This window comes from Bubalus kerabau, chromosome 2 (assembly GCF_029407905.1).
Source record: "Bubalus kerabau isolate K-KA32 ecotype Philippines breed swamp buffalo chromosome 2, PCC_UOA_SB_1v2, whole genome shotgun sequence".
Classification (NCBI taxonomy): Eukaryota; Metazoa; Chordata; class Mammalia; order Artiodactyla; family Bovidae; genus Bubalus; species Bubalus kerabau.
The window spans coordinates 68,949,456-68,964,553 of NC_073625.1; the positions used below are offsets into that span (position 1 = coordinate 68,949,456).

Consider the following 15,098-nt stretch of genomic DNA (forward strand, 5'->3'; position numbering starts at 1 on the left):
TCGTCCCCTTCTCCTCCTGACCCTAATCCCGCCCAGCATCAGGGTCTTTTCCAATGAGTCAACTCTTCGCATGTGGTGGCCAAAATATTGGAGTGTCAGCTTTAGCATCAGTCCTTCCAATGAATACCCAGGACTGACCTCCTTTAGGATGGACTGGTTGGATCTCCTTGCAGTCCAAGGGACTCTCAAGAATCTTCTCCAACACCACAGTTCAAAAGCATCAATTCTTTGGCACTCAGCTTTCTTCACAGTCCAACTCTCATATCCATACATGACCACAGGAAAAACCATAGCCTTGACTAGATGGACCTTTGTTGGCAAAGTAATGTAAAGTAATGTCTCTGCTTTTGAATATGCTATCTAGGTTGGTCATAACTTTCCTTCCAAGGAGTAAGCGTCTTTATGGCCGCAATCACCATCTGCAGTGATTTTGGAGCCCCTCAAAATAAAGCCTGACACTGTTTCCACTGTTTCCCCATCTATTTCCCATGAAGTGATGGGACCAGATGCCATGATCTGCGTTTTCTGAATGTTGAGCTTTAAGCCAACTTTTTCACTCTCCTCTTTCACTTTCATCAAGAGGATTTTTAGTTCCTCTTCACTTTCTGCCATAAGGGTGGTGTCATCTGCATATCTGAGGTTATTGATATTTCTCCCAGCAACCTTGATTCCAGCTTGTGCTTCCTCCAGCCCAGTGTTTCTTATGATGTACTCTGCATATAAGTTAAATAAGCAGGGTGACAATATACAGCCTTGACGTACTCCTTTTCCTGTTTGGAACCAGTCTGTTGTCCCATGTCCAGTTCTAATTGTTGCTTCCTGACCTGCATACAGGTTTCTTAAGAGGCAGGTCAGGTGGTCTGGTATTCCCATCTCTTTCAGAATTTTCCACAATTTATTGTGATCCACACAGTCAAATGCTTTGCGATAGTCAATAAAGCAGAAATAGTTGTTTTTTTGGAACTCTCTTTAGTATTGTTTAAAATCTATCTTATTACATCTTCCAATAAGGTTTACATGGGAATACAAAGTTGACTACCCTGAGTATTCTCTTCATTTTTTACATACTATAAAGTTCACATCTCAAGTTTTGTTTCATTTATTAGCTCAGATGTTTTCTTCTCTCTACTTATCTCTACCTATCTCTCTACCTATCTCTCTATCTCATGGAATGTGTTACAGATTTTTATTTTTTTATAAACTGAAAAAATGTGTTATTTTGAAATATTCATGGCCCTTATAACTGCAGGCATGCTGATGTGTGAGGTTGTTAGGGATCTACCTCATAGAATATAGCAAGAACAGAATGTTAAAAGTTACCAAAGAATTACTGTTAAAAAAAAAAAAACTTACCCATGTAGATGTGAGGTCATATCCGGACCAAAAAGAGGAAGTGGCAGGTTACTAGATTCAAACTTCTCTGCAGCTGTACACATTAGAGAGCACACTGCTGACAGTCTTCAGTCATTTCTGTAACACCAGAAAGTGCACTCATTCGGAGTAGTGTGAATTCAAAATGCTGAAGAGAAAACCATCCAATGCTTCAGAGAAGGAAAAACATCAAAAGCCTAAGGTATGGTGATTTCATACATAGTCAAACAAAACCAAACTATTTAATAGAATGCACACAGAGACACATGGTTTTTATCTGCCCGTAAGAAATCAGTTCAACCATATGGTTGAAAGCTTCATGGCAAACATGGGAAAAACTGAATCGAACATTAGCTGTTAAATGATAGCTGACAATTATTGTCTATGTAATTTTATCTTATAGGGCATATTTGATTATTTACAACTGTAACTGAACTCTGAGCTCATACTGTCAGCTCCATGGAAATCATTTTGGTGATCTCTGAAAGACTGATATTATGAAATCTTTGTGTATATTCTTTTTTTAATATAAATTTATTTATTTTAATTGGAGGCTAATTACTTTACATTATTGTATGTTCTTAATAACTATAAAGGTGGCAAAGTCTATTTAATAATCTACCAAGTGCATTTTATTTCTTACAGTCTCAACTTTTCATAATGCATTATGAGAAGGTTACAAAATGGAGATGTTTTGATTGAATATTTGATGTTTCTCATTTCTTCAGACTAAAATATGATAGTTTATTATAGAGGCTATTGTTACTACTTTCTCTCTTGAACTAGCTCCACTACTTGAGAGAGGATTGGGTTGTTTGGGAAACATCAAGACTCCATAATGTATAGATTTGTTGAACTGATTCTATTTGAAATGTTATTCTATTCTTTGTCTTGAAAATAATTGCTAATGACTACTTAAAAAAAAGGTATGAGATAACAAAGTTTGGATTCTATTGTATGACTCTAAATTAGTTTCATTAGTATCATAAAGGAAAATATCTCTGAAATACTGGTGTCAGTGAATTTTTCCAAAACCTGTACATTTTTTTTTTGTTTCTTAGGTAAACATTTTAAATATGCTTGTAAATAAACAATAACTGAGGTCAAATGTCTTTTTTAGAGGACATTTATTCCAATAATTATCTATTATTGGAATTTATTTGCTTGGTCCCTTCCAGACAGAAAGGAATTGGTAATTGATTGTGAACTTTTGAATTGTCATGGCATTGAACAATAGTCAATATTTTATATTTTATAACTCTTTGCAAGTTACCACAAAACCTCTCTGAAGGAAACTAAAAATAAATGATTTCTGATATTTGGAAACTGAGAATAAATGATTTTCAATATTAATTTTTTCTGACAAAAAGGCCTGATAAAGGATAGGCAAACATTTCTACTTAAATATAGCTGGATAACATATCATGATTTCTGTCTTTTCCCCTAGTAGAATAAAAATGCAAATGCAAGGTAACATTTCCCAAAGAGTACAACAAGCATTGCTTACCTTTCTATTTAAGATTAATTTTATACAAAATTTGCTTGATTAAATGCAACCAATATTGAGTTGACAAAACTAGGTTTTAGGGAAATTAATTCATAAAAATTAATTAAAAGCAGTGGTTTTCATCCAAGTATTTACAGTTTAAAGTTAGAGTACCTCATAAGAATCCTATTATGTAGTGAGCTGCTATCATATTTATGTCATGGAACAACTTTCAAAATGATATTTTAGTCTATGATTATCTTTTGCCTTAATTGCAGGGGCTATTGTAATAGAAGTAGAATATTGTTCATATTACTGAGTTTCTTACACATAAAAGTAAAAATATATTTGATAAAGTATATATCTGAGAGCAAAATATATCACAGAAAATAGTCACATTGGAAACATTTTTTGTTGTGAGTGGATTCCTGTTTTCTTTAGATGGATGGTTTCATTTTATATGAATTTAAAGAGGTATGTGAATGTATATGAAAAAGTATTGTTCATACATTCCAGCTAAATCCTTTCCTTTTAATATGGAGTTAATATTTTTTTCCAATTATTATAATTCTGTCTTAGAAATAACTTTGCTTTAATTCATATTTATTTTACTGGATAATTTTCTTTATGTATTTTATGGAAAAAAAGCCAAATCCAGATGAGATGCTGGAGATTCCTACAAATAAGTGACTAGTAGAATGAGGATTTCAAATCCTTCATTGACTAGAAGGGAATATAGGGCCTGTGTTTAGAAAGATAGAATAGAACCATCAAGAAACCAGTCTGAAATATAGGGAATTACTGTCTACATGGATTAACTGCATCCAGACAACCATGCACATCTCCTGACCCAGAAACGTACACTTTGTGCTGCAGCTTTTAGCATACATACTCAGTCGTGTCTGACTCTTTGCGACCCTGTGGCCTGTAGCCTGCCCGGCTCCTCTGGCCCTGGGATTTTTTCAGGCAAGAATACTGGAGTGGGTTTCCTTTTCCTCCTCCAGAGGATCTTCCCAACCCAGGGATCAAAGCTTGTCTCCTACATTGGCAGGCTGATTCTTTACCACTGAGCTATCTGGGAAGCCCCCTTGTGCTGTATTCTTTCAAAATTTCTGAGAGAGATTTCCTTGTTTTTCAGTTGTAAGTGCTAAAGTAGGTAAGAAGCAACCACATTAAAAATGAGGAAACTATTATTTAGTCATGCAGTTCATGTTAACTCCTGTGGCTTATAGTCCAGGTGACCTAATGTGCTGCTGGGCTTACTTGCTCAGCTGTGTCCAACTCTTTGTGACCCCATGGACTGTAGCCCACCCGGCTCCTCTGTCCATGGGGATTCTCCAGGCAAGTATACTGGAGTGGGTTGCCATTTCCTTCCCCAGGGGATCATTCTGACCCAGGGATGGAACCCCCATCTCCTGCATTGGCAGGTGAATTATTTACCCACTGGGCCATAAGGGAAACCCCTATACCCAATTCAAATCATGAATGCATATTATACCAAACACTGCTCCTTAAATATGAATTATGAAGCTGTTCATCTGAAATGGAAATAATGGAGAAGGACTTTGTTATTAGTATTTTAAAATATATTTTAAAATATGTCCTATGGTTGTAAGATGGTTCAAAACATCCATGGACATATAATACAGCAATGGGTTTTATGAGCTTATATTTTGAACTGTGGTGTTGGAGAAGACTCCTGAGAGTCCCTTGGACTGCAAGGAGATCCAACCAGTCCATTCTGAAGGAGATCAGCCCTGGGTATTCTTTGGAGGGAATGATGCTAAAGCTGAAACTCCAGTACTTTGGCCACCTCATGCGAAAAGTTGACTCACTGGAAAAGACTGATGCTGGGAGGGATTGGGGGCAGGAGGAGAAGGGGATGACAGAGGATGAGATGGCTGGATGGCATCACCGACTCAATGGACATGAGTTTGAGTGAACTCCAGGAGATGGTGATGGACAGGGAGGCCTTGCGTGCTGCGATACATGGGGTCGCAAAGAGTTGGACACGACTGAGCGACTGAACTGAACTGAACTGATACAAAATAATTTATTATTTTCTTATGAGACTTATCAATGTCCATATATCAAAAAAAATCAAAACATATCAAAGTACAGTTTCACCATCTATAATTTATTAGTATGTCTTCTTTTTCATCCTTTATTTCTCTATTTCTCCAGTTTTGGTATGAACTCCTTTCTTCAAATAGTTCATAAATAGAACCAATTGCATTCACATGTGTTATAACAGATTCATATTGTAGGTTAAGAAGGAGAAACCAGAAATATTCCATAAGTGAAACTGTTATAATTCATGTCTCACAACTCTCTTTGTGTGTGTGTGTGCTCACGTGCGTGTGCGCTCAGTTACTCAGTCTTGTCTGACTCTTTGTGATCCCATGGACTATAGCCTGCAAGGCTCCTCTGTCCATGGAATTTTCCAGGCAAGAATATTGGAGTGGTACCATTTCCTACTTCAAGGGAACTCTTTATGGGGCATGCTGCTGCTAAGTCACTTCAGTCGTGTCCAACTCTGTGTGACCCCATAGATGGCAGCCCACTAGGCTCCTCTGTCCCTGGGATTCTCCAGGCAAGAACACTGGAGTGGGTTGCCATTTCCTTCTCCAGTGCATGAAAGTGAAAAGTGAAAGTGAAGTTTCTCAGTCTTGCCTGACTCTTAGCGACCCCATGGACTGCAGCCTACCAGGCTCCTCCATCCATGGGATTTTCCAGGCAAGAGTACTGGAGCGGGTTGCCATTGCCTTCTCCGTTATGGAGCATAAGTAAATACAAATTAAGAAAGACATTTGATACATTTCTTTTTGATAAATGATTGAGTATTCTACATTTAGGTTAGTCAGTCCAAAATAGCCTTGCTTAACATATTAGATAGGTACTGTACTTTCCTTTTTGAATTTTGTTTTTACCTTCTCATCACTAGTATCCACTATTTATTGTGATGTAAAAAAAATTAAGCACATCTAGGACTCAGAGTTCAAAATATATGATCTCAGTGAAGTGAAGTGAAAGTCACTCAGCCTTGTCTGACTCTTTGTGATTCCATGGATTATACAGTCCATGCAATTCTCCAGGCCACAATACTGGAGTGGGTAGCCTTTCCTTTCTCCAGGGGATCTTCCCAACCCAGGGATCAAACCCAGGTCTCCCACAGTCCAGGCAGATTCTTTACCAGCTGAGCCACTAGGGAAGCCCAAGAATACTGGAGTGTGTAGCCTATCCCTTCTCCAGTGGCTCTTCCTGAACCAGGAATCAAACCAGGGTCTCCTGCAGTGCAAGCGGATTCTTTACCAACTGAGCTATCAAGGAAACTCATGATCTCATTACACTCTATAAGTGCTTAAATTATAGAATGAGATTTTCCTTAACTATTTTTTCTAACTGAACTGTGCTAGTTTGCTATATTTATTATGGGGTTATTACATACCAGTGACTGTGTTTAGAACTTTTTGTACATTAATTTATTTAATATTTGTAACATTTCTGTGACAGAATATCTCTTTTTAGTCTTGTAGATGAGAAGGTATAGAGAAGGTTAATAAACTTAGAGATACACAGAAAAAAGCAAAACTGTGTAGTGTGAAATACATATGTCAATTTCTGGTACTCCCTCATTATTATGGCACATTTACAAGCTTAGAGACTGTAGATATTATTAATATTTCTGTCTTAATTACCAGCTGAATTTTAAGGAAAGCTAGGACAATATATCTTTAAGAGCTTCTGTAAGTTCGAAAGGAATTTAGAGGTTCTCCATTCCTGTCTCTAATTAAATGCAAGAATTCCACCTGTCAAATTCCTCCAGATGCCCACCCAAGCTTTAAAACTTTAAATTGTAAAATAACCATAGGAACAACTTTGCTAGTATTCAAGTGCTCAGATTGTCAAAAATATCATGATCTAGTATTGAGATAAGTAAAAACATGTATTTCCCTCCTAAATCTAGTATAATACCTTTAATGAAGTAGGCTCTTAATAAGTATTTGTAAAAGGAATGAATTTTCTTGATTTCCTGTATGCAACCTGGTTCAAATATGAAAACTGACCAGTACTATGTATTTTCATTATTCTTGTTTGCAAGTCTATTAGTGTGTACGTAAGAAAGTTTGTATGTCTGTGTGTAAATACATGTAATTCATTTCTAAGTTTTATTTAAGTTTTAAGAAAGACTCCAATATGTTGTGCAAGAATCCCTAGAGTGTCCCATTGTTACATACCAAGTAGACCACTGTTCCAGGTCAGGAAATATGGTAGAAACTTTGAAAATAGAAAAGGAGTAGACCCCACAAAGACTCTGACACTGTAATTAGAACAAGTTGACCTCTATTTGGCTGGGATTAATGATCTGTGTTCATAAATTTTAACTGAGGTTTTTCTTTTAGTAAAGGAGGTTCAAATACCACGGTTATTTTAAAGGAAAACATTGGAATAATGGCAGTTCTGGAAATAGTGCTTTTTTTTTTTTTTTTTTTTTTTTTACCATATTTTAAAATCTAAAGTGCATACTAAATGAGACACCATTAGTGTCACAGACGCTAATTTTCACTAGCAATGACTGAAGTGGCATTCTTTCCCATTTGCATTTGATCCTAGCAATGATGAGAGGTGATGAGTTGATTATGAGTTGTTTTCACCGCACTGCCCGCTGTGCAAATTTATGCTCCTAGACAAGGATGACATAGTTGTGGCATTAAAGAGTTTTCTTCATTGCTTTTCCTATCAAGACTGTTAAGATATATTTTTAACTCTTATCTAACCAAGTATAAGAAAAAAGGTGAAGTGTTTATTTGAACTGGTGCTTACTTTAGACCAAGTAATTACACAAGGGGCTTATGGAACTCCTTCCCCTAACCTTCAATTTACAGAAAAGAAAACGGCCCTGTAGATGTGAAAAGTTTTGCCCAAGATAGCATAGCTGGCAAAAAAAAAAAAAAAAAAGTTTATTTGAGAGTATACAAGACAACTTTTTTTATTCTAAATCTGGGGGTTTCCCATCTGCTCCTTCTTTTTGCAGCTTTCCAATTGGCCCTGGTGGTAAAGAACCCACCTCACAATGCAGAAGACATTAAGAGACATGAGTTTGATCCCCGGATGGGGAAGTTACCCTGGAGGAGGAAATGGCAACCCACTCCAGTATTCTTGCCTAGGGAATCCCATGGACAGAGGAGCCTGGCGGCTACAGTCCATAGGGTTGGTCCATAGGATTGCAAAGAGTCAGATATTACTGAAGTGACTTAGCATGCATGCACTTCTTTTTGCATCAGCATCTGATGCAAAATTTTCAGATATAATTTTTCAGTATAATTTTCAGATTTTAATTTATGTATTTTCAGTTAAACATTTTGGATTTTGAAAGAACGTGATTCCAAGTAAGGTATGCAATATACAATGTAGGTAATACTTTAAATCCATTTATTCCATTAAAAAATGGTGGGTATAAATAAATGTTTATTTTTACTTTTGGTTATTATTTCTCTGTGCAACTAAGAAATCTCTCAAAATGTTCTCTTCAGTTATGTATTTAGTTAGTATTTATACCATATTTGTTTTCTAATTAATATTTAAAGTAAATTATAATGCAAACCTAAAAACAAATAGCATAAATCAGAAGAAGACAGAGGATAGACCATGGTAAAAAGTATCACTGAGCCACCAAGATTGGCTTGAAGGTGATTCTAAGTACTTGCCACTTATTGTGGTCCTACAGACCAGCAATATTGGCATTCTAGAAGTTTGTTAGAAAAACACTGTCTGGCCTACCCCAAGCCTATTAAATCAGAATATACATTGTAGTGAGATAACCAGAAGTTCTGTAAGATCTTTAAAGTTTGGAAATGATGTCTATATTGATGGCTTTTAGCCTAGGTTGCCCATTTGAATCACTGAAGAGTTTTAAGAAATACCAATTATTGGGTTCCATCTTCAAATATTCTGATTTACCTAATGTGGAATGTGCCATCAAGAATGTTTAAGGTTTTCCAATCTGGAGATATTTTTTTCTACTAATCTCTTCAAAAGACTTAGAACTGAATTCATTTTTTCTTTATTTCATTCATTTTTCAAAGCTGTATATATCTATTGAGTGTTTGGGAATACAGTGGTGAATAAAACAAAGATTCATGTCCTCATAGGATTTATATTTATTAGAAATGACAGACAATAAATGAGATAAATATGTTAAATACAAAGTGTGCTAAGTAATGATAAGTGCTAAGAAGAGAAGGAAGAATATGAAATATTTGGGACTAGGGAAGACTTGGTGAAAATGGGACATCTGAAAAGGATATGAAGGAAATGAAAAGCTGGCCATGACACTGAATAAGGAAATCTTATTCTAGGCCACAGGAAGAGCAAGATCAAAATTCTGAAGGTGGGGGTGAGTGTCCCTGGTGTATTTGAGAAACAATAAATCAGAATATACAAAGGGAAGAGCAGTCACAAAGAGTTGGATGTAGAAGGTCCTCTAGGTCATTATAAGGATTTTAGCTGGTATTAAAAGATTTTGAGAAGGACAGAGAAAAATCTGGCTTACATGTTAGTGGGCTAATTCTTGCTTTTGTGTTTCACATACACTGAAGAAAGTGAGGGAGGAAGCAGGGAAAAGAGACCCTTTAGGAAGCTATTACAGAAATCAGGAAAGGATAATGGTGACTCACACAAGAGAAGTGGTAGGTTGGGTGTTGAGAAGATGTTGAATTGGAGATCTATTTGTACATACTGTAAACTTTTGGAGGTATAAAAAATGAATTTACACATGGGCTCTAATGGTAGTAAACAGAAAGGCTGCCACCGTCCTGCCCTGTTCTTGCTTCTAGCTCGTGTTCACACATCAAGGAAAAATGCCCTTATCCCTCTCTTCATAGCCACCAGACACTTAGGCGCATATGGATATCCCACTTCCCAAAAGTTTCTACATCTTTCCTCAAAACACAATTTTCTGTTGGATTTGATTTTCCTTTCTAGGGCACCTTGAATCAGAATACAGGAACTAATAATTTGCTTATCTCACCTTGTTTAATTGTTTGATAGTGGTAAATAATTTTAGGCTTGAAAAATTATCTTCAAGCAAAGTATCAATTCACTCTAGCCTTCCCATTTTATTGAATATGAATCTGTAATCAAGTTTTATGCAAGCAAGTAGCAAAGGTTGAGTAACAAATAGACTGGCTATCCTTGAAAAAACCCACTGTGCCCAGATGGTATATAGAAAGTTCTGGAAATAAATGGTTGAGAGAAATGATGGAAGTGTAGACTCCCCTTGGAAATACAGGTATTATATCCTACTGCTGCTGCTAAGTCACTTCAATCATGTCCGACTCTGTGCGACCCCAGAGATGGCAGCCCACCAGGCTCCCCCGTCCCTGGGATTCTCCAGGCCAGAACACTGGAGTGGGCTGCCATTTCCTTCTCTAATGCATGAAAGTGAAAAGTGAAAGTGAAGTCGTTCAGTCATGTCCAACTCTTCTCGACCCCATGGACTGCAGCCCACCAGGCTCCTCTGTCCGTGGGATTTTCCAGGCAAGAGTACCGGAGTGGGGTACCATTGCCTTCTCCATTATATCGTACAGGAAGGTACAAAGTACAAAGTCATTACCTTGACTACCAATGCACTGGATTTGCTAAAAATCAATTTAATGAAACACTTATCTCTTTAATCTTTCCTTGCCTTGCTAAGGAGACAAATGGCTTCATTATCCCTGAAGACTGTGTGTGTGTGTGCAGTGTGTGCGTGTGTGTGTGTGTGTGTATGTGTGTTACAATGGAATTAAGCCCATGCTCCAAATATCTAAGTTTCCAAATTTAGCATTCCCAAACTGATTCATTTCTCTTTCTTTCCAGTGTTAAGGATTTAGGTGAACTTTTAGAAACAAGACATTTTTAATTAGCTTCTTAGGAGAGAACAAAAACGTCCTCCATTAAGAACTGATTAATAAGAATAGAAGAGAGTTTTAAGTTGTCTGGTGGTGATTCTTCTAAAGATAGCCATTTGTCAACACAGCTGGTCGTGTCCCATTTCTCCCCTCATTTAAAAAGCTTTGGAAGTTTTCACCTGGTTTGTGTTAGTTTTCTAAGGCTTCCATAATAAAATACCATAGGCTAGGTGGCTTAGAGAACAGCCATTTATTTTCTCACAGTTTTGGTGGTTCAAAGTTCAAGATCAAGGTGAGGCAGAACTGGTTTTCTTTGAGGGTCATAAGGGAAGAATCTGTTCTAGGCTTCTTTTAGGCCAGCAGTTGGCCTCTACTTGCTTCGCCTTCAGTGTCTCTGTGTACATAACCTCGTGTCTCTCTTTGTGTATCCAGATCTCATCTTTGAAAGGCTCTGAACACTCTTATACGTTCCTGTTTGTGCTTTCCTTAGCCTAGAATGCCTTTGTTCATCGCAACTCATGAACTTAAATCTCTATTTTAATACCTTTTCCTCAAGGAAGCCTCCAAGAGTTAACCCAAGGCAGTGCATAAAGAGAGCATTCTGGCAGAGCAGGAGGGAATATGAACTAAAGTCTTTTAGATCAGGGTTGAGGTACTATGTAACTATGAGATGTTGAACATTTTACTAAACATCTTTTGGGCTTCATGTGCTTATCTGAAGAAGAGGGGGTGTTAAAGCACATCACAGAAGATTGATAAGAAAATTAAATAAATTACCGTGTGTAAATTTCCTAGCATAATGTCCATGTTTGATTAATAATCTCTCCCTCCTTTCTAGTTTAATAGAACTTGTTCCACTATTGTTTCTTTTACCATAGTTTATTCTAATATGTCCTCCCAAATGGAGTTACCATCTTACCAAATGGATAAGAACAAGGAATGTATCTTATCCATACCTGTAGCTCTGCAATTTCTGTTGAGGAACAAAGGGTGTTGAACTCTGTCTAACTTTCAGACTCCATGTGCTTTCTGTTATACTTTGACTACCATCAAAAATATTTATAATATGGAATATAGTCATGATTTCTCAATATATGCACAATACTTGTAAAATGACTAATGGATAATATGAGTCATCTAAAGTAGTACTCTACTTCAAGACATAGTTTGTAAATGGGTCACTGGTAAAGATCTGGGCAACACTCACATAAAACAAAGTAACCATTCTTAGAATCAGAATGTAATGAGACAAAACAGTAATCAAAAGTTGTAATGTAATCTGTCTGAAGCGGGGGAAGAAACATTTGCAAAGAGTGTTGCTTCCAGGGTGCTTAGAAAGGAGTGGGAGAATAGAATTTACCATTGAGTCTGCAGAATAATGCATAGCAGCAGAAGCAAATATTCCATTAGGCTCAGCAGACTTGCTCACTTAGGTGAACTATATATTTCAGGCTATTATAACTTTGTGTCTCTAGCTCTTAATACAACCTAATACAACTTTTCTTTGTCTCTGCTATCCTAATCAAACAAACTTCCAACAATGATTTTGTGTTCCACGTCTCTAGGGGAGACAACTCTTTGATTAGTCAACAAGAATATACATTCTTCTTGGCAGTTGAATTTCTCATAACTAATCAACTCCTGATATTGCTAATTTTGGTATCCTATCAGTTTAGTTTATGAGTAAGTACCCCTGCAACCCCTCAGTCATTTATTTTTGAAAGCTTGAAGTTCTTGTACCTGTCAATGTGACAGTTTGACATTGGCCATGGGGACCAAACCAAGGCACTGGCTTCTTGGAAAGACTGGCCTAAGTTGCCCACTGGCCCCGCCTTTTCTCTATATACATAAAATAAAGACAACTAAATAATGAAATTTCTTTTCTATACATTTCATAATTTTAACAATTTAAATTCCTGGAATCAGATTCAAGACAGATTTTCCTTTAGCAGTATAACAGTACATAGTGATATGATATTAGTCTGGATATTAAATTTTTTTCTGAATACCACATGGTTTTACTGAGTAACTTTGATTTTTTTAATTACAAGTAATAGAGAAATAACTCAATATATAAAGGTTGTAATGCTTATATTATTTATATTTTTAGCTGTTATTTAGTCATCATCTTTTCTAAACTAAGCTGTCTACAAGTTTCACACCATCTACTTTAAAACTACAAATATCTCACTATAATTATTTACCAATTTTAATGTACCCACTACCAATGAAACAAAGGGTAACAATTTTTTAAATAAAATTCTTTCAAAGATAGATGTTTTGCAGTTATCAGAACATATAGTGTAGGTTTAGGAATTATCATGTACTGAGTTCATTTCTGCCACTACTATGACTTTCCAACACCACTATTTATCTCTTAGTAGACTGAAATATTTTTATAGCCAAATCCAAATATGATGAAAGGAAAATAAATGTAATTGACAGTGAAGAAATTATAGAACCTAAATGTCTCCTCTAAATATCCTAGCATGAACTTACAGCTATTTTTTTCTACCTATTCTTTTCCTGTTTGGGATTACACACTGTATATTTGCCCCACATAAACATGTCTGTTCTTACTAAGAAAAAGAACGTTTAAATCCCTAAGCATAGTGTCAGCAGGTGCCGCCTGAGATGGGAATGTTTATAAGCTTTATGATATTAACTGCAGCACTCAACCTCAGGTGGCATAAAGCATGCAAAAAAGAACTTTCTGTCAGTTTTATTATTTCTAAAAAGGTTCCCCTTGAAGCAGAAGAGTGACCTTGCTCTGCTGGGCTGACATATGCCACTGGATTAATGGTCGAGCTCTGCTGGAGGGAAGCTCACAGAAACATTACAACTCCAGAAGCTGGGCTGGCGGTGACCATTAATCAGGGGGACCAAAATCATGCATCAAACACACTCATTTAAAAGTAGTAAAAATGACTTAAAAAAAAAAAAACTTTTCGAGAATTAGCTTATTGTTTGTCATTACTTGTGTTCAAGGAGATCCCTGCATGACTAAAATATCTCCTGGGGAGAACTTTAGAAAGGTTATTATGTACCCAGAGGCCAAGTGAATGTGGTGGAAACTGAAGACTAATGGAGGTAAAGGAGAGTTTTTGTTTCAGAGAATTTGATGGGAAAGTTTATTGAATGGATTCTATTTTCCCAGCTTAATTTTCACACATTGATTTAACTGTGATTTTAAAGCAGTGGTTACTATGACTGTTTGCCTCTTGATGACTTTATTTTATTTTACAAAGTGGAGTAATTTGATTTAGTGGCAAAAACATTTGACTAGTAAATTTGGTTAGGAAATTTCTCAGGAACCTAAAGTTTGGGTCAACACTGCTGCTACTGCTGCTAAGTCGCTTCAGTCATATCCGACTCTGTGTGACCCGATGGACTGTAGCCCACCAGGCTCCCCTGTCCCTGGGATTCTCCAGGCAAGAACACTGGAGCGGGTTGCCATTACCTTCTCCAATGCATGAAGGTGAAAAGTGAAAGTGAAGTCGCTCAGTCGTGTCCGACTCTTAGCGACCCCATGGACTGCAGCCTACCAGGCTCCTCCATCCATGGGCTTTTCCAGGCAAGAGTTACTGGAGTGGGGTGCCATCCCCTTGGACTTAAGGGTACTGTACATTCTTCCACCACATGTTAACTAGTAAAATATTTCACAACTTTTTCTCTGATTACTGAAAAGGAAAAAGACTTAAATCTAAATCCTTGAAAGAGAATGTTCAATTTAGCTAATAAAAAGTTATCTTGCTTTTTAAAAATTTCTTTGATGATAAAGTTGAATAAGCATAACTTTTATGCTTTCAATAGTTTGTCTTCTAGATTAATGATACTGATATCATTTCATTGGTAGGTAAAACAAAGAGTAGATTAGTATATTTGATCATTAAGATTATGATCAATATAATAAGGCTTTCCCTAATTATTACTTCAAAGTTATTCTTCTCCTAAATAACTATTGGATTCTTTAACCATGATATTCAATATTATTTCTTTGTTAGCCATATGCTACTCTGGATAATTATTTATGCAAAATTATTTATTTGCTTTCAAAGATTATAAGATTAAAATAACTGACAATGAAGTGACCATAGTTAAAATATTATTTATTATTTGTCTATAAGTAGAAAAATCTAATATGTACACAATAGAAAGTTAATTTCTAAATTTATGGGAGGATTTTACATCTTTCTTATAACTGGAAAATTTGAATCAATTTTTTTACACCCTATTCTATCAAGGTGCCTAGCAAAAAAAATTAGTAATGGAAATTTTCTCACACAGAAAACACTTATCACTAAGTAGGGATGATAAATACATAAAATATATTACCTGTAACTCCTCAT

The 15,098-nt window shown here is 36.2% G+C and overlaps 1 protein-coding gene across 6 annotated transcripts in view; it reads left to right on the forward strand.

The window, feature by feature from the left end:
- SAMSN1 (SAM domain, SH3 domain and nuclear localization signals 1) overlaps positions 1-15,098 on the forward strand; it is a 174,764-nt gene that overhangs the window by 116,148 nt on the left and 43,518 nt on the right. Inside the window, exon 1 of one of the 6 annotated variants that reach the window (XM_055567806.1) lies at positions 1,432-1,573. The exons of the other annotated variants lie outside the window; for them this stretch is intronic. Coding sequence (XP_055423781.1) covers positions 1,517-1,573 — 57 coding nt within the window. The 5' untranslated portion in view covers positions 1,432-1,516. Of the gene's footprint in view, positions 1-1,431; positions 1,574-15,098 lie in introns of those variants that run through there. 6 annotated transcript variants of the gene reach the window in all.